Genomic DNA, 21,037 nt, shown 5'->3' with positions numbered 1-21,037 from the left:
TGTTCAGGGTGTGCACCATCATCAACATTTTTTATCTGAGAGCAGGTGTTTTGGTCTGTAGCCTCTCTACATCCACATTCCTAAGTTTGTCTTTATGGCACCGAGCAAAGAAGGGATGCTTGTGCTGTGATTCTGCTCCTGCTGGTCAAGTCTTGTGATGCACCACTGTGACCGCCTGGGTGGTGGTGTCTGCTGGTGCTGCTGTTCTGGGTGATGGTGGTGGTGGCAGAGCTGGTTTATGGCATTGTGCTGCATGTCACATTGTTGTATGGTATTTGGATCATCATTATACTGTTGCTGACACCACAACATAGGACCACCACTCCCAGGATTTCACCAGGATTGAATGGCCACTCACTGTATACTTTCCCCAAGATCTCTGGAAAAATTAAAGACTTTATGTGTGAATATTTTGCCGTTGAGAGAAGTGTGTGTGTGTGTGTGTGTGTGTGTGTTAATGTGAGAGAGAGCTTATTACCAAATGTCCACACTGCAATTCCTGATGTAATAACCAGTAAAAAGGCAAACAAGGGACTTCAAGTAAAAAAGTTTTATTCTGTGATAATGTTGTAAACAAGGTAGAGTAAGGGTGAGTCTGGCAGAGTGGTGATGCAGTATCACCAGTGGTGGTGGTAGTGGCAAGGAATGGAATACCTTGCCACTGCCACCACCACCACCACTGCTGCTCTCTCTGCCATGTGATGTACAGTAGAACATATTTTCTTATGATTTAGTCTATTTTTTGGGAAAACTGTATATAATATACCTTGTTAGACTAGTTTTTATATTATTGTTATTCCTTTCACATCTTTCACCATTCAGCATCATTTGCTTGTGGCAGCTCAGTGACCACAGTGCTGGCTTGTGTTGGTGAGTGTCTAGCTACACTTAAGGGTATCATTGAAAAGAATGTCATCTGGAGGTATTCACAGAAGGAACACATTATTAGAAGACAAATATCTGCAAAGAGAGATGTTGGTGTGAACACAACTGGGTTCATTTATAATAGGAATGAGAGAAGCACAGGGGTGGCTGTAACCAGTCTCTGGTATCAGTTTACCACCACATAAAAGTTACGTCAGTTGTAAAAAAAAATCTTACAAAATATTTTACAATACTGTAAAGTATCATGTACAAAAATTAATTACATATGTATTTATACTTAAAGTTTTATATAAGTATATTTTTAACCAAACTGTAAAGAGCACTCACACAAACACCATCAGTCAGCTGGCTTGTGGTGAGCACTGAGCAAGCAATGACAGTGTTCTGGTGTATGGGGCTCCTTTCAAGACACCTCACTTAACAGAGAAGCACAGTCACCCTTCAAGGTGCCTGGCACTGGAGTGTTGGCCGGTGCACCTCCACTAGACACTGGTTGCCATGGAGGAGAGCCACTGTTGCCTATAATCCACAAGCCACCTGGCCTGGCATGGGTCTTCACACATCATGCTCAGCCCTGCGGTGCTTCTTGAGTGCCGAGCTCCTCCAGAACTGTGAGCCACACTCAGGGCACTCATGACGGCGACGGCGCCGGTGGCGGCGCTCCCGGTGACACTTGCGGTGCGCCCAGAGTGCTGTGCGTGTCGGGAAGGTGGCATCACAGCGCTCACAGCGGAGGTCAGGCTCTTGGGTGTGGCTCGCCTCCTTGGTGGGCTGTGGCTTGACCTCTGGGGGACTGTCCAGCCCCTCCTGGTCCTGGCAGGGTAGTGGGGTGGAAGGCAGGCTGGGGGTGGTAGGGGTGTGGTGCCGCTGGGTGGTGTGTAGCTGCTGGTGCACCAGGAGCTGGGTGCGGGTCAGGTGTCGCTGGGGGCAGCCTGGGCACTGGTAGGTCTGCATGCTGAAGTGGCGCCGCACATGTATCTTGAGTGCAGCACGGGACGGCAGGGCAGCACTGCACACGGGGCATGGCGGTGGTGGGTCGGTGGACGGCTGCACATGGGTGAGGCTGTGGGTCACCAGGCAGCCGCGAGTCCTGAACTGTTTGTGGCACACGCTGCACCGCGCTGGCCGCCGGCACCCCCGACCCTGTCTGTCGCTCTTGGCCTCCTCCCCGTCCTCCTCAGGGCTGCTCCACCTCCCCTTGCCACCATCCCCAGCCTCCCCATTCTCAACAGGTGCCTGCAGTGTGGGGTCAAAGATCAACACAAAAGGGTCCCCAGGGTCGCTGCGGCTGTACACCCCAACATTCCGTCCCCTGAACAGCTCACTGACTGAGAGTGGTGTGTGCGCCACTGGGGGGTTGGGGGAGGGGGAGAGGCAGGCGGGAGAGGTGGTCCCATCCCTGGCCTGCTCCTCATCCTGCTCACTGTCCACCTGGCACTCTGTTTCCAGATCACAGTCTGGCTCAAAGATCATGTCACATTCCACACTGAGGAACTCCACCGCCCCTGATGCTGCCTCCATTGTTGCCCTGTGTATACACATATGTACATATACACACTACTCTTTTCTTCTTCTTGACTCCTCTTTCTTCTCTCTCATTTTGTCACTATTCTCACATTCCTCTCTCTTATCCTTCACTTGCATTCCTCCCTGCTTATTCCTCCATCTTATTAACAGGACATACAGTTTCCCACATTACATGCATAATTTATGCACAGATTCCACCCTCTTGAGTTGACATGTCTCTACTAAGGTGGGCCCAGCAATGTCACTGCTCCATCATCTGTTTCTGTGTGCATGTTTAAGGAGGTACTGCTCTTCTGAACCTGCTACATCCTTGGCTCCCTCTCTTCTTCCCATGGCCTCTGCATCAGATCTTCTACTACTTAATTTCAACCTATTTTGTCCACTTTATCAATGCAAGAGTTAATCAGTACCTTCTCTCTTTCACATGCATTTGGGGGCTCCACTCATAACACTCTTTTAGACAGGGTTGAATCAAAAGCTTTTTGTCTTATGAACTCTTCTCTAACTGTCTTCAGCCTCTCTCTCATCATCACAATGTTGCATCTCTTGCTATCTTCTACTGCTATTTTCATGCTATCTCCTCTTTTGATCTTGCTAACTGCATGCCTCCCCTCCTCCTGTGGTCTTGCTGCATAAGACTTTGTACTTTTAAGCCCTATTCTGTCCACCTCTCTAATGCAAGAATTAACCAGTAATCTCAATCATTCACACCTTTCTCTAGTAAAGTCAGGAACTCCCTTCCTGCTTCTGTTATTTTCTCCTTCCTGTGACTTCAATTCTTTCAAGAGAGAGGATTCAAGACAATTATCCTGTAATTATTGACAATCATTTCTGACTTTTTGAGGACTGGCACAGTGGGCCTTTTTTCTTTTAATTTTGTTGCCCTTGGCCAGCGTCCCTCCTACATAAAAAAAAAAAAAAAAAAAAAAAATAATAATAAAATTAAATCCCTTACACTCATAAACTGAATTCTAGGCCTGTTTCTGTTATTTTCTCACCTTCCTATGGCTTGGTTTGCTTCAAAGGAGGAGTACCTCAACACTTCTCAAAATGAACTGAAAAACTTTTTCACTCAACTTTTCTTTTTTCTTCTCTACCTTTTTTTTGTGAGAAGCATTTAAATATTTTTTCTCTAAGTCTGTTGAAGCATAAATAAATTTCCTTTACATATCAAACAGAAAACAATCCTGGTGCTGCTATTGATTTTGTGTGCGGGAGTGTCTTCCTCTCAGGGAAGGATTGGTGAGTCACTGGATACACTTCTTCATTGCATCCTCATCCTGCAGAAATAAAAATGATGCTAGTTTAATCATGAAAAGTGGGTAGGGATGAGAGAGAGAGAAAGAGAGAGAGAGAGAGAGAGAGAGAGAGAGAGAGAGAGAGAGAGAGAGAGAGAGAGAGAGAGAGAGAGAGAGAGAGAGAGAGAGAGAGAGAATCAACTTTGACTTTATTTCCCACATATTGTAAATGACACTACATTAAATATAACAAAATATAGCAATTCAATGACATGGTTTTCATATTCTAGAGACTGAAATCTTGAACTGGCACTGTGAAAATCCTCATTTCCACCCTACTCCTGAATAACAAACTGGCAAAAGAGAATGATGTAAAATAATTCTTATATCTAAATTTCTATCATTATCTGACAGCTGAATTATGCCCATTTTTGCAGCACCATAGGAAAAAATGTATCTGGATGAACCGTCACTTAGAGGCTGTCACTTGTGTTTGAATTCCTGACGAGACACTCAAGGGAAACATGCAAGTCTGATACACTGACAGTTAAGTGATTACCAAGGCACTATTCAGTTTTTTGGTCTGCTGTAACTGTTCTGTTTGTCCATTTGTTTGTTAAGGGTTTGTTCAAGAGGATGGACACAACAGATGAGGCTCAATTATTCCTGTCCTCTTATTCTCTCTTTACATACTTTAATTATCTCATTCTCCTCCCATCTTTGTCACATGGTTCACTTGCTCTCTTTCTGCCACTCACAAATGTCAGACAAAATACAGGGTGCAGCAGAAATACCATATTTTTCTCTTGTTAACCTTTAAAATGTAGGAGGTATTTTTGTCACATCCTGTATAATATTACTTGGTGTTAGTAGTAGTAGTAGTAGTAGATACAGTACATACAACTATTTTGGTTTAGTAGTTATAAATTGTGATAAAATAAGTAATAATAATAATAATAATAATAATAATAATAATAATAATAATAATAAAATAATAATAATAATAAAAATAATAATACATTCAATTTTTTTTCTCTAATCCTTCACTATCTTGATTCCACACCAAACTCACTACTGCTGATGAAGTGAAAACATACCTTCCCGTCTGCTGCTTTCTTGAATCACTGCAACAAGGAAAAATGTGTTTTGTATTGAAGGATTGAAGGCTCTCACAAACCACTTAGAAACTTGCCTGTAATTAATATCAATGGACAACAGTGACATAGAATAGGTCCCTTGTCATCTGCAGTATTTCCTGGCACATTAGGCGAGTCTAAAACGTAAGAAAGTTGTGACTGAAAATATTTAATAACAATGGAGTACGAATAAAATAATGGCTGGAGGAAATGAGGCATGAAGCATAAATATCTCATCCTTTGAGAGAGAGAGAGAGAGAGAGAGAGAGAGAGAGAGAGAGAGAGAGAGAGAGAGAGAGAGAGAGAGAGAGAGAGAGAGAGAGAGAAGTTTAAAACTCTGGTTACATTTATAAGTCCAACCAAAACATAACTAATCTTTTACATCGTGGTATCAGATTCACGCCTAACAGTGGTAAAATCCCGCCCAGTGTTCAGCCAGTGACTCACGTGTTGGGATTATGTAGCAATGACACTCACCACTCCACACCAGCACTTCCACCGCCACCCTCACCAGCTGTGTTTACATTCACACACATGATTGCAGGGAGCACGAGTGTAAAATTTATGTATTGAGGTGTTTAATTTTTGAAGATCTCTAAGCTATTTAAATTCCGTTCCCAACCATATGATGGTTAATATTTACAATCACTGCTTTACGCCGATCTGTTTAACATTTTGGCACAGTACTGTATAAGCGTCTTTTTTTTTTTTTTTTTTTTTTTAGTTCTCAGAAGGGCTTAGAATTTTAGCTCCTCGGAGCTCTGCCCACTTGACCTCTGAAGAACAGACCAGCGGAGTTGCCTGGCGTGCTGCCCAAAGAAAAAAATGTCGCATACTTCATTGGCAATGTGTCCCTCACAGAGACCACAGCAGCCTTAACCACTTGCTCCTTGAAGTTTATGCTATTTAGAGGTAAATTGCTAGTTTTCCGGGCGTTGTGATATTGTCAGTTGAATAAAAGTAATCATATAGGGTTGATTCTTTGCATTTTTTCTGATCGAAGGAAAGAGACAGGTAGACGCATTAGTTATTTTTGTTTAATATAGTTGTTACATTTAAAGAAGAGACATATAGTAATATGTCATAACCTGGTTAAGACATTCCGGGTCAAAATGATGCCTAATGTTGGCCAGATATGACTAGTAAAACTTGCTGCATAGTACTATACATACGGTAGTTATGAAATGAAATGTCGAAGCGTCTCTGCTGGTATTTTTACACTTTTTCCGCGTTTTGGGTGCGTTTCATCTCTTAGGTATCCCTGTTTATTATCATAGTATGTCTAGACAGACTGTAAGTATTATAATATAACGAAATATGGTCTATTATTAGCGATTATGGAGCAAGGGGAAACCGTGATGCAGGGAGCCAGCTGTTTAGGTCACAGGTCATTCACAGGGGCGAGAGCGAGGTCCCTTGCCCCGGTCCTCACATTCCGCCATGTTAAGGGAACGTTCCATCCCGTGCATTGCTTGTTCAGACTGTCCTGCTTCATCACCGGTGCAAATACAAACCACTCTGCAGAGCATTTTAGCGTGAGTTGGTTGTATCAGTCATGACCTCACACTGCATTATGACATTGTAACTGAACACAATGATGTGTTGGAAGTCGTGACCCAAGACAGGAAGGCCATTCAGACACCTTTACCTGCCCTGCCAGAATGCCGCACACCTGTGGAAGGCTTGCCTGTTCCACGGCCATTGTAAGCAAATGTTACTATTCACAATTTGAAACAATTCACGCTACACAGTTTTAATAATGGTTTTTACTCATGACTGACTTGTGTGCAGACAATTCTGCATGTTCGAGGTTTTATTGAAAACAATACACGCACATCGGCTTGTTTTCATCTAATATGTTTGCATCGCTGCTCACGAGTGGTTGTATCTTTCGTCCCGCCCCGCTGCCCGCCCCCAATTCTCGCAAGCCCTTAGAAAGCTTGTGCCGGATCAGAAGCTCCCAGGACATCCGCGCGAAAGGAATGCGTCGAAAAATGCATGTTTCCGAGGCGCCTGCGAAGAATTGAAGAAGACATTGCACGTAGTGTGCGCAAATAGTATACATAAATTTACAGAAAAAAATATGATAATTGGTTACTAAAAGACGGGACATTACGAGCGTGACTCAATCCTGTAAACGAAAGAAAGAAAATACAAAGAGGTAAGTACTTGTGAACTTGAAAGTAACTTGAAAGGTTAATCTTATCATGGTTCAATCCTGCTTCAAAAAGTCATGAAAGATAATCACTAATGGAGAAAGGGACAGACGCACGGCACAGGCGAGGTGTAAACATGCAAGCACTTACATAACAGCAGCTACAAATACAACAGAGTCACCTAGCGCTGAGATGCAAAAGTACAATACCTGATAAACAAATTATCGGACCAGGTAAGTGGCGAGTCCTAGTTACATTCATGCAAGCTGTGAGAGAGTAAGGAACTAGGTAGGAAGAGGAGGATTTTTAGAGGAAGTTTGGGACCAGTTTGGTGTGTATGTGTGTGTGTGTGTGTGTGTTCCTGCTGATGGTGGCCGCCTTGTCTGAGGGGAGGATGGAGTGATGGAGAGGTATGTGTGTTTATTGCTTAATACCGTTGTCCTTTTCTCTTGTGTTCCTCCGCGGCCCTCACCACCTCATCCCTGCTGCTTTCAGTGTCTCCCACAGCTTGTTCATCTTCCAAAGCATTATACCTGCACTGACATGTTGTTGTTGTTGTTCTACGTTTGTGAGTGTGTGTGTGTGTGTGTGTGTGTGTGATTTACCGACGGTCGTCTGCTGGTCACCCAGCCAGCCGTTCCCCTACGGAGAGAACTCAGAGCTCATAGTGACCGATCTTTGGGTAGGACTGGGACCACTCACACACCACACACCGAGACAGCGAGGTCACAACCCCTCGGGTTACATCCCGTACCTACTTGCTGCTAGGTGAACAAGGGTTACACATTAAGAGGCTCGCCCATTTGCCTCACCGCTCCCGGGATTCGAACCCGGGTCTTCTTGGTTGTGAGCCCAGCGTGCTAACCACTACACTACGCACTGTGTGTGTGTGTGTGTGTGTGTGTGTGTGTGTTACATGGACTATTTAGGTTTTAATGTACGTGAAAGGAATTTTTGAAGTACGTGACATGTCTATTACAGGATCTAGACCGACCCATGAACTCACAGACAATTGTTGCTGTCATTACGTACTGTACTAATGAATTCATGGGAACTTTTAATAATACATTTTATCTACTAACAAATATATGAGCAGATTTTTATCATCACACACCGATAAATTCATGGACACACTTATTATTTACTGGTGATTCCTGGACGTATATGTGGTGTTCTGACTGTATTCTGGTGCATTCTGGGTAACGGGTACGTAGCCATGACTGAGAGACTTCGAGGGGTACATGAGATTAAAAAGACAGAGAACCTCTACTCTACATCTGCTTGGGCTTGTTTCTCTCTCTCTCTCTCTCTCTCTCTCTCTCTCTCTCTCTCTCTCTCTCTCTCTCTCTCTCTCTCTCTCTCATATTTCCAAAGCAAACACAACCTAACTTATGTCCACCACAGCCAGTCCTAATATATACCTTATTCTAGCGAAACCTAATCTAACCGAACTTAACCCAACGTCATGTTTTTTTTTTTTTTTTTTTTTTATGTAGGAGGGACACTGACCAAGGGCAACAAAAATCCGAAAAAAAAAAAAATGTCCACTGAAATGCCAGTCCCATAAAAAGGATCCAAAGCGGTAGTCAAAAATTGAAGGATAAGCGTCTTGAAACCTCCCTCTTGAAGGAATTCAAGTCATAGGAAGGTGGAAATACAGAAGCAGGCAGGGAGTTCCAGAGAAAGGGATGAATGACTGAGAATACTGGTTAACTCTTGCGTTAGAGAGGTGGACAGAATAGAGGTGAGAGAAAGAAGAAAGTCTTGTGCAGCGAGGCCGCGGGAGGAGGGGAGGCATGCAGTTAGCAAGATCAGAAGAGCGGTTAGTATGAAAATAGTGGTAGAAGACAGCTAAAGATGCAGCATTGCGGCGATGAGAGAGAGGCTGAGGACAATCAGTTAGAGGAGAGGAGTTGATGAGACAAAAAGCATTTGATTCCACCCTGTCTAGAAGAGCAGTATGAGTGGAACCCCCCCAGACATGTGAAGCATACTCCATACATGGACAGATAAGGCCCTTGTACAGAGTTAGCAGCTGGGGAGGTGAGAAAAACTGGCGGAGACGTCTCAGAACACCTAACTTCATAGAAGCTGTTTTAGTTAGAGAGTTCGGCTGAATTTGATTAAAAAACAGTCATCTTTCCTTCACTTTTACTCAAACTCCAGTGACGATAAGGGAATCGAATATTTTGAAACACTATTGCAAGGCTGACAGGAAAGCGTCAAAAGGTTAAAGAAAAAAAAAAAAAAAAAAAAAAAAAAAAAAAAATATATATATATATATATATATATATATATATATATATATATATATATATATATATATATATATATATATATATATATATATATATATATATATATATATATATATATATATATATATGAATAAAACGTGCAGCGGGTGGGTATAACTAGCGGAAATTAAGCAAAACAAGTTGAGAAAGATGTTATGAAATAGTAATGAGAATGGAGATTACGAGGAAAAAAAAAAAACAGGCACGATCACGAAATGATGAATGTAGTTTTTACTAGAAATACAATTGCGAAATGTTGGTGTACAAAGAAAAAAAATCAGAAATGGTGAGAAGAAAGTTTACGGGAAGGAAACACAACCCTGTATTCTCAAAGGCGTAGTGTTCTTAAACACTTGAAACACTTTATTATGTTTGTCTTAGATACATAATTATATTACATAAAATTAATGGCATAGGACAAACAGCCCTTCTTAAGCAAGGCTTTTTGGGGAAAAGAGAAGAGAAAAAAAATAAAAACACAAAAGTAAATAATAAAGTAATAATAATAATAAACTTAATTCACACACACACACACACGCATATATATATATATATATATATATATATATATATATATATATATATATATATATATATATATATATATATATATATATATATATATATATATATATATATATATATATATATATATATATACACAGCAGCACCTATAATTAAACACATAATCAGTGTTATAATAAGTAAACATATGAGAGCTAGAATGGAAAAAAATAAAGTTTTGACATTGGGTAAGTAATAATGGGACAAGAGATTTTTCTTGTATTTTCCTTGGAAAGACTTGAGGCTGGATGGCTGGGTGGCTGGGTGACTGGGTGGCTGGGTGGCTGGGTGGCTGGGTGGCCGGGTGAGTGTTTGATGTAAGGTGGGATGTCATTGCGAATCTTGGGTCCTTGACACAGAAGTGAATGTTTATAGAGGGAAAGTTTGGGTCTGGGTGACTGTAGAGAGTCCTGGTTTTAGGTAAGGTAGTTATGGTTTGGTTTGCAGTGTTAATGAAAATTTCTTTATGTTTGAAGGCATAGAAAGCAATATTTAGTTTTGATATGCCACTAAGATTTAATAAACATAGAGACTTGAATAGTGGAGGGGCGTGTTCACAGTAGTCACTACTTGTCGTTATTCTTATTATTTTCTTGTGTGGCACATTTAAATGTTTTAAGTGACTGGGGAAGGTGGTGGACCAAACAGAGTTACAGTAGTTTAAATGAGGGTAAATATTTGCATAATATATACATTTCAGAATGTCTAGAGGGACATATGGTTTGGTTTTAAGGAGAAGTGGGATTGTTCTGGATAATTTAGAAGAGACCTGAAATGTGATGTTTGAAGTTGAATTTTCTGTCCATAGTTAATTCGAGGAACTTTGTCTTATATACTTGAAGAATGTCTTTATTTAAGAGGGTGAGATTTGGAAGTGGCTGATATTTGGTTGTGGTGTTTGTGAAAAGCATATAGTAGGTTTTATCAGTATTTACTGCTAAGCGGTTAGCAAAACAACATTCAGAGAATTTGACATGTTCCCTATTTATATTACACACCAGATCCGTGGGTTTGTCACCAACCATGTATAGTGTTATAGTGTAGAATCATCTGCAAAGAGTATAAGCTTTAAAGAGTGGGAGATGTTACAAAATTAATGTCATTGATATATCAGGCGCGCGGTGCAACAACGACGTAACCGTGAAATTTGAGATTTCGTGTTTTTGCCTGCTCCGTGTGGTAGAAGGGTGTAAAAGTCTCGTGGTGATGTCGGCCAAGTCATATTCGACCATCTAAGCACCTGTACTAAGGCTCAAAGTATAAACAGTATAGTATAGTATAAACAGTATGGGCCCAGTATACTTCCTTGTGGTGCTCCCAAGTGCACTAGTTCTATTGGGGAAGATATTTGACCAAATATTGTGTTCTGTTTTCTGTTATTTAGATAGAATTTTGTAGGAAATAGCTGGCTTTAGCTTGTTTAATAATGTTAGCTAGGTGGTTGCGGTGTGTTCTGTACGTATTATGATCAATCATTCCTATTGTGTATGCTTTACAAAGGGTAAACTTTTGCTGAATGGACTTTAATATTCCCTGCGATATCCAAGCGTTTTGGAGGCGCTTACTTGAAATACATTTATTTTATTTATTTATTTATCTATTTTATTTTTTTTAGGGAAGCAGGAAAAGTAGATGCTATAATTATGTTTTATCTAGAAAATAGTTGCAGTTAATATTAATGTCATTATTGATTAGCAGATTATTCCAGTTGACTTTTGAGAACTGAAGTGAGAACTTTCTACGATTATGGAGTGAATTTGGCCTAAAAAAACTTGAAGCTTTGCACATACTGTATCTATTATTAGAATGTTAAGAAATACAGGGAGATGGTCACTTACGGGAAGTATGCCAGATGAGGCGGGTACAGTAAAGTTTGTCCAGATATGGTATAGAAGTGATGGAGCATCTGTGATAATGTTATCAGGAAGTTGGTCTAGATATATGTGGGAAATAGTTGAAAAACTGCATGGCTACAAGAAAATTGGAAAACTATTTGTGGGTAAATGTTGCTTATGTTCCAGGAGGATAATGTTCAAGCCACCAGTGATCACTGTTCGGTTATTCATAAAAGTGTCTTGTGATAGAAGGTTGTCCAGGATGCTAGTGAACTCATTAACGTTTGTATGTTTGCTATTATTATTATTATTATTATTATTATTATTATTATTATTATTATTATTATTATTATTATTTATTATTATTATTATTATCATCATTATTATTTATTGTTTATTTATTATTAGGATTATTTTTAAAGGCAGCAAAATGATTGATAAGGTGACTAGGTCCTTATGTTTTTTTTTTTTTTCCCTTTGATGTTAGTGTACATTGTGAGTGCATAAGTAGACTTTTCTTTTATTATTATCATTATTAATTTTTTTATTTACTTATTCATTCATTCATTATTACGCTTTTCGTCCGTCTTTTGTTTCGCGCGCCTTTCTTGTGTCTGCGTCAGCCCCGCTGTGCTTGGGAATAGGTCACCAGGCTGTCTAGACTCGATGGAGTTTGCACGGTGTTCGCGGCGTTGCGTGCGCCTCTCCAGTGTCCGCTACCCGTTCCTTTGTACTCTTGGACATTAAACGTGATAGACCTGAGTGCTGTGTTTGCTCTGAGTGCTGTGTCTGCCGCTTCCTACCACATATTGCTGGTAATGGTGCTACCAGCCCAACATGCTCCTTGTTAGACTGTTACAACGGTCTTTGCAATCACCATAAAAAAAACCCCATGAATTGCACTGCAGTCTGTTTCTCATCCCCCTGCTGCTAACTCTGTACAAGGGCCTTATCCGTCCATGTATGGAGTATGCTTCACATGTCTGGGGGGTTCCACTCATACCGCTCTTCTAGACAGGGTGGAATCAAAAGCTTTTTGTCTCATCAACTCCTCTCCTCTAACTGACTGTCTTCAGCCTCTCTCTCATCGCCGCAATGCTGCATCTCTAGCTGTCTTCTACCGCTATTTTCATGCTAATTGCACTTCTGATCTTGCTAACTTCATGCCTCCCCTCCTCCCGCGGCCTCGCTGCACAAGACTTTCTTCTCTCTCTCACTCCTATTCTGTCTACCTCTTCTAATACTAGAGTTAACCAGTATTTTCAATCATTCATCCCTATCTCTTGTAAACTCTGGAACTCCCTGCCTGCTTCTGTATTTCCACCTTCCTATGACTTGAATTCCTTCAAGAGGGAGGTTTCAAGACACTTATCCTTCAATTTTTGACCACTGCCTTGGACCCTTTTATGGGACTGGAAGTTCAGTGAGCTTTTTTTCTTATTGTATTTTTGTTGCCCTTGGCCAGTGTCCCTCCTACATAAAAAAAAAAAAGTGCCGGAAAGACGCAATGGTTTTCGTGTGTCGTGGTGCTTTCGATGAAGAAAAAAAAAAAAAATAAAATCATGGGAACTTGACGCCACTGACTACTTGAGGTTATTCAAAGTTTGCTCCTGTCACGGTATTCATGCATTTACTTTTTTTTTTTTTTTTTTTTTTTTTTTTTTTTTTTTTGTGTGTGTGTGTGTGTGTGTGTGTGTGTTATTTTTTCGTATACAGAATATCGACTATTATATACATACAAGTAAATAAAACAAAACAGAAGACAAAAAAAAAAAATAAAAAAATAAATAAATAAAAATAAAGAAAGAAATAAAAAGAAAATAAAAAAATAAATAATAGAAGAAAAATAGCGAGTAATAAGTGGATTAACTCAACATTTGACATCGACATCGACATTTGCATGGCTATGAGTAAATCAATGAAAAAAAAAAAAAAATCGTTGAAAAAAAAGTAAATAACGAATGGGTTTACAAATCACACTTTTTTTTTTCTTCTTGATTCAAGTTTCGTATGAGTCATATTGATGTGGCTTTGTTCTGTTTGATTCCGGGAAAACGGGGAAAATATTTAATGCTTGGTGATTAATTCATGTTTTTCTCTTTTTATCTTTACTGTGGCCCATTCATTGTTTATTTGAGAGTTTGCGAATTGTTTATGATTATTACTCCTCTTCTTTTTTTCCTTCTTTTTCTTACTTTTTTGCTTTTTTTTTGTGGGGGAGAGGGCGGCTATTTGTGTATGTATTTATCATTTATTTATTTGTTTGTTTGTTTGTTTGTTGTTGCTATCACTATCGTTATCTTCTTCTTCTTCCTCTTCTTCTTTGTATTATTATTATTCCCCGAGCGGAGGGAGGTGGTTCTAATTTTGTTACTGCACATCTCTGCAACCCACCGCTGCGCCTGGCCCCTGGAGGGTACCATGAGGAGTTGGTCAGGAGCATTTTTTGGTGTCCATAGCATATAAAAATTGCGATTTCAGTCTGGGAAACATCTCCGCTGTGGTAACTTTTGACGGCGCATTTTTCTTGTTATATGACATTTTTTCGTCAGACTCAACGTTTTGCCGTATTTTGCATATTTCGACGTATTGGCATGTGAGCGAAGGTTTCTGCCCCGCAACTCGCCCAACTATTGCCTCACCACTGCAGATCGAGAAAATGGTCGAATTATTTGCCATAACTCACTTCATATTGTCATGGTCACTATCCCAGTTATCTCTCCAGAAAGTGGACGTTACACTGATCCCGGAAAGATGGATTTTTAAAGGTTTCGAGTGCCTACCCGACCCATCCGAAATCGCCAGAATTTCACCCTCTCACTGCACCCTTCCCTTGACACATCACCATCACCACACCATCACCATCACCATCACCATCACTTCAAATACCAGATCAACGTTGGGGGTAGAAAACACGATTATTCTGTTACAACATTATACATTAATACTAATAATAATTCACAAACAAAATGAGGTAGTGCACGTTAATACATGACGTTTCTGTCACCACTACACACAACGCCAGAACCCGTTTGCACCTCCACCGGCCACTGAAATATTTTTCTCAGCCGCAGGAATTTACCCAGACGCCATCACCGCGCCCCCAAACAATAATTCCCGTGTTCCTCTCCTCACACCTCACAAGACGTCACCATCACCACCAAAGATCACCTACAACACCATAACGCCATCCCAAAAATCGCCAATACAACACAACACCACAGCCTCCACTCACAAAATGGCTGCCGGTTTGACCTATGCTCCCCCAAGCCAGCGTCACCGGCACAATTCACCAACCGAATTTCAGCGGACAAGAGCTCTTGGTACTACAAAAGACTCACTAACCTGATCTTGGATATCAAGGTTATACCTCCACATCACTAATACTTCCACACACTCCATCACCATTCCACACCAAAATTCCTCCTGAGAGACGCCTCCCTTCCGTTATACCTCAAGGCCTAAGGCGCTCTGCTTTCCCCTCTCTGGAATGTGTTGTTGCCCACTCAAGCTCCCCTCATTTCAACATATTTCCACCTCAATTACACTTCCTTCCTTACACATACAAAGATATAGAGAACTTAAACTATGAAGAGAATAATACTACCTAATATAAAATGAGTAAATAAGCCTTACACTAACTTATCACTAAGAATAAGGATAATGTCCGAAAGGCAGGTAAACGGAACACGGGGGACACTAAGAGGTGAACTCGGCCTATAGCATGACAATTTAGAACATAAGAACATAAGAAATAAGGGAAGCTGCAAGAAACCATCAAGCCTACACGTGGCAGACCCTGTATGAAATATACCTACCTATTTCCACCTGTCATCCCCTTCCATAAATCTGACTAATCTTCTTTTAAAGCTCCCTAATGACTCGGCACTAACAACTTGATTACTGAGTCCGTTCCATTCATCTACCACTCTATTTGAGAACCAGTTCCTTCCTGTCTCTGTCTCTCTCTCTCTCTCTCTCTCTCTCTCTCTCTCTCTCTCTCTCTCTCTCTCTCTCTCTCTCTGTCTCTCTTTCTGTTTTGTTTTTGTTTTTTACCTAAATTTTTCAAGCTTGAACCCGTTATTTCTTGTTCTGTCCTGGTTGCTGATCCTAAGAATTTTGCTTACGTCCCCCTTGTTATAACCCGTATACCACTTAAAGACCTCTATCAGGTTCCCTCTTAACCTACGTCTTTCTAAAGAATGTAAATCTAACAGCTTCAATCTCGCTTCATAAGGAATACTCTTCATCCCCTGTATCCTTTTAGTCATTCTCCTCTGCACTGATTCTAACAGACCTATATCCTTCTTGTAATGCGGGGACCAGAAATGCACAGCGTAGTCTAGATGAGGTCTGACCAGCGCCAAATATAACTTTGATATTACTTGGGGTCTTCTACTTTTAACACTCCAAAAAAATGAATCCTAATACCCTATTTGCCCTGTTTCTGGCCTCTGTGCATTGCTTTCTTAAACGGAGTTTAAGAAAAACAAAAACAAAAAAAGGTACAAAAACAAAAACAAAAAGAGAGAGAGAGAGACAGGAAGGAACTGGTTCTCAAATAGAGTGGTAGATGAATGGAACGGACTCAGTAATCAAGTTGTTAGTGCCGAGTCATTAGGAAGCTTTAAAAGAAGATTAGTCAGATTTATGGATGGGGATGACAGGTGGAAATAGGTAGGTATATTTCATACAGGGTCTGCCACGTGTAGGCTTGATGGTTTCTTGCAGCTTCCCTTATTTCTTATGTTCTTATGTACATTCAAAAGCTTCTACTAGTTAAAGTTACAGGGGTTTTTAAGGACATTTTTGTGTTTCTAGTGGCAGATTAACAACATTTCTGCTTTATGAAGAGGAGAAACACTCTTAAGAACACGGGTAATCATCGCTTCGGCCTGTGAAAACAATCTTGGTGAGAGAGCAAAGGGTTTCAGGACACTGGCCCACGTGGTGAGACTCGTAGGTGGCTGGAGGAGGAAGAGGAGGAGGAGGAGGAGGAGGAAGAGGAAGAGGAGGGCAGCGGGTCTTCGGCCTTGCTAAGTTGAGTAGAGGCACGTGGCAGTGAAAGGCAGGTGCGTGGTGTGTGTGTGTGTGTGTGTGTGTGTGTGTGTGTGTGTGTGTGTGTGTGTGTGTGTGTGTGTGTGTGTTTGTGTGTTGGAGGGGAGAACGTTCATGTCACGTCTATCATCTCCACGTGGCATATCTCTGTCTCTGTCTCCACCACCATCACCACCACCACCACCACCACCGACCCCTGTGCCCGGGCAGGTGTCAGCACTCGCATACCTGTGAGTCGGAAGTAGCGTTTATTAGGCCACTCGGGGGATGACTGCCAGGAATAGGAAGTGTACGTAGAAGGCAGGGGAGGCACGGCCACACACACACACACTAACACACACACACACACTAACACACACACACACACACAGACACACGTAAAACATACAAGAGAAGGGACCACAAAAAAGGTGACACAAATACCTGAATACCTGAGCCCCGAGGTGTTGAAGGTGACCCGCGCGAGTATCACCTGCCTTACCTGTGTCATTAGTACCACCTGCCTCACCTGTGTCACTGAGGAGACGCTTGAATCCTCCTTATCTGAACCCATCTTTTTTATACCTACAATTCATCAAGCACACACACACACACACACACACACACACACACACACACCATAGGTCCTCCCTGGTCTCCCTACCCTATCCGTAATCCCTCCCACCTCCCTTCTTGATAAGTGAATTCTGTGTGAAGAACAAGTGAGTGCTGCCAAGAGACGGTCATGAACTTTTTGGGATGGTCGTCTGATCACCCCCCCCCCCTCTCTCTCTCTCTCTCTCTCTCTCTCTCTCTCTCTCTCTCTCTCTCTCTCTCTCTCTCTCTTCACTCGTGTCATGCAGTATATGTAATCGGTTCCACGTGTTTTTCAGTGTCCTATATACTCAGATGGACTCGTGGTTAGATCATGCCCATTATGTGTGTGTGGGGAGGGGAAGGAGGAGGAGGAGGAGGAGGAAGAGGAGGAGGAAGATGGGGGACAATATTATATGTGAAAAAAAAAGCTTTCCAAGTCTTTCATTATTTTTTTTCCTTTTACTTATTTAGTCTTTTTTTTTTTTTGAGGAAAGGGAACAATATTAGGAAAAATAGTAATTCTTCCTCTCTCCCCCCCATCCTTCATTCCTTTTACTTGTTTGTTTGTTTATTTATTTATTTATTTTTTTTGAGGAAAGGAACAATATCAGGAAAAATATAAATTCTTTCCCCCGTCCTTCATTTTTTTTTATTTATTTATTTTGAGGTAGGAAACAATATTGAAAAGAAAAAAAACATTGATTCTCTCCCCGTCCTTCGTGTATTTATTTATTTATCTATTTAGTTTTGGAAGGGAACTAAAAAAAAAAAAAGAGTGAAGTGGCCTTGACCAATTTTTCCCGAGGAGTTGAAGTGTACGCCATGACAATATTTTTCCATCTACGTCATTTTTTTTTCCCCTTCCTTTAAGCATGTAAAAAAAAAAAAAAGGAAGAAAGAAAAGAAGGACGGGCAGACAGAAAGACATAAAGAAAGGGAAGAAAGGAATGAGAGAAATCGTAAGCAGGATCAGAACGTTTCGCCAACACAAAAGTCTTGATGCAAGCCATACGTTTTACACTGGAGGAGTGAGAACAGGACAGCTTGTGTTCGTGAAGGCTGATAAAGGAGCTCTCAGAATGGATGTGTGTGAAAACGCGAGGACAAATGGTTAGGAATGTATGAGATTGTCAGGTGTTTAGATCAAAGCATTAAGAAAAAAAATATTCAGTAAAAAAACATAAACAGAGTAAGAGGAAAAAAAGAGAAAAAAAAAACACGCAGTCAGGATGAACACAGAGCAAGAAAAGAAAAAAAAAGTATGTACATTTTTTGTTGTTGTTTTTCTGTTGTTGGTGATCATAGTGGTCGTGGTGGTGGTGGTGGTGGTGGTGGTAGTGGATGTTGTTGTTGCAGTTGTTGTTAAGGTCCATATGATAAAGCTACCATAATTTATGCTCCAGGATACTTAATTTTTTTTATTTTATTTAATTCGTCATATTCCTTTCACAACCAGCCGACATTTCCTCAACGTTGTAAGGTGTAACAGGAAAAATAGATAAAACAACCTCACCTCCCCTACAAAGGCGACGTTATTCCACCATTTCCTTCTCCTCCCTCTTCCTCTAAACTCTTACCAACTTAGTATATTCTTTCAACTCCAACGTACGTACATGACTTCTCTTCTTGCAATATCGTTCTCTAAAGCATTTCATTTGACTTTTAAGAACATTTTTACAGCTCTAGTGACAGATTAACAAAATTTCTGCATTATTACGGGGGGAGAAACACTCTTGAGAACCCGGCCAGGCATCTCTGTGACCTCTCAAAATAGTCGTGAGGAAAGAGTGAAGCATTTCTGAGTACAGGTCTGTAGTGTGGCCTTTGTATCCGTACTCCTACATTCTCTCTCTCTCTCTCTCTCTCTCTCTCTCTCTCTCTCTCTCTCTCTCTCTCTCTCTCTCTCTCTCCCTCTTTTCTCCCGCTGTTCCATCTTTTTCCACTTTTCAAACACTCCTGTCTCAGTTTCCGCCACTGGTTTTTCATTCACTACCACTTCTCTCAGTTAACCCAGTCATCCTCTTCTATATATGTTCTTCGTCACGGTGTTAACTTCGTTTAGAGATATACATAACCTGGACGCCATAACAGAGTAACTGCATAAGAACAGAAGAAAATAAAGGAAGCTGCAAGAAGCCATCAGGAAAATACGTGGCAGTCCTTGGGTGAAACATAATCTACGAGTATTTTCACCTATTATCCTCAGGCCATGAATGTGTCTAATCTTTAAGCTCCCTAATGACTCGACGCTAACAACCTGCTTACCAAGTCTATTCCGTTCATGTACCACTATGTTTACGTCCTCAAAATCCTAAGCAAACATAATGCATTGTTTGTTTCTTTTCTTATGTCTCTGTTTGTGTTGATTAGGACCATACTTTGAATCACTTCAGCACCGCACCCAAACTACTTTCAAAGGTTGTAGTTGAAGTTACACGGGCTTTTAAGAGTGCTTATAAGATTCTAGTGACAGATTAACACCTTTTTTTTTTTTTTTTGCGTTATTAAGGGGAGAAAAACTCTTGGGAACCCGGCTGATGATCTCTGTAGCCTTTGAAAATAACCGTGATGAAAGAACAGTGTTTCTGAATACATTCCTTACATTATTAGATTTTTGAGATTATTGTCCATGCTCCTCGTTCACTCAGTGTCTCCAACTTACGTGTATCCTCTCACCTCCTCCCCCACACCAACCTCCATAACTCTAACGTCGGTACAGCGTGCGTCAGGGCTGTCTAAAGTCATCTCTACACCCACGTCACCTCCGGCAGGCTATCGCCATGTGGTGGTCCCAGATATAGAGAAGCATCCTGTGATTAAATGGTGACAGAATGCTGGATCGTAGTCGTTGTGGTGGTGGTGGTGGTATAACAATGAACGGATGTGTGTGTGGGTGTGTGTGTGTGTGTGTGTGTGTGTGTGTGTGTGTGTTTAGTCATGACACACACATGATGACACACACACACATACACACACACACACACACACACACACACACACACACACACACTAACAAATACTTCTACTAATGATGATGATGATACATAACTACTACTACTACTACTACTACTACTACTACTACTACTACTACTACTACTACTACTACTACTACTACTATTACTACTACTACTACTACTACTATTGCTACTACTACTACTACTACTACTACTACTACTACTACTACTACTACTACTACTACTACTACTACTACTGCTGCTGCTGCTGTTACTACTACTACTACTATTACTACTTATGATGATGATGATGATGATGATGATGATGATGATGATACATTACTACTACTGCTACTTCTGCTACTACTACTACTACTACTACTACTACTACTACTACTACTACTACTACTACTACTGCTACATATCACTACACCAAGAGAGAGAGAGAGAGAGAGAGAGAGAGAGAGAGAGAGAGAGAGAGAGAGAGAGAGAGAGAGAGAGAGAGAGAGAGAGAGAGAGAGAGAGAGAGAGAGAGAGTAGACATTTACTTTCATGTTTTTATAAGTCTTCATGCATTTGGTTGAACTCAATGTGTGAAAAATTTTCTTACATTTCTTTTTCTTTTTCTTTCTTTTATTATTTTTCTAAGAGGGTTGGCAAGGAGCAGTGGACTCTTAAACCACATATAAAAGATTTTCCACTTTATTTCATTGCCTCCAGGTGCCTAACTTGTTCGTTTGTTTTATTTATTCATTTATCAATTTATTTATCTATTTACTTATTTACTTACACAGGATTATAAGAAAAGAGA

General features: G+C 40.8%; 1 protein-coding gene across 2 annotated transcripts; it reads right to left on the bottom strand.

Moving 5' to 3' along the window:
* Positions 1 to 535: 535 nt before the first annotated feature.
* Positions 536 to 5,347, bottom strand: LOC135104849 (zinc finger protein 316-like). Of its 2 annotated transcripts, none has more exons than XM_064012530.1 (3): positions 5,264 to 5,347; positions 4,748 to 4,774; positions 536 to 3,692 (listed from the first exon to the last, which is right to left on the bottom strand). In XM_064012530.1, the coding sequence occupies exon 3, from the start codon at positions 2,425 to 2,427 to the stop codon at positions 1,441 to 1,443; it is 987 nt and encodes a 328-aa protein (XP_063868600.1). In that variant the 5' UTR covers positions 2,428 to 3,692; positions 4,748 to 4,774; positions 5,264 to 5,347; the 3' UTR covers positions 536 to 1,440. The 2 variants fall into 2 exon arrangements, with proteins under 2 accessions (XP_063868600.1, XP_063868601.1); XM_064012531.1 differs by having other exon boundaries at positions 5,234 to 5,311.
* Positions 5,348 to 21,037: the final 15,690 nt, after the last annotated feature.

This window comes from Scylla paramamosain, chromosome 11, assembly GCF_035594125.1.
Source record: "Scylla paramamosain isolate STU-SP2022 chromosome 11, ASM3559412v1, whole genome shotgun sequence".
Classification (NCBI taxonomy): Eukaryota; Metazoa; Arthropoda; class Malacostraca; order Decapoda; family Portunidae; genus Scylla; species Scylla paramamosain.
Note: the sequence above shows the minus strand (reverse complement) of the source record. Positions and strands in the feature narration are given on the sequence as shown.

What these genes read in the sequence shown, in the direction of transcription:
- LOC135104849 (XM_064012530.1), bottom strand. Translation starts at nt 2,427, where the DNA reads ATGTGTATACACAGGGCAACAATGGAGGCAGCATCAGGGGCGGTGGAG.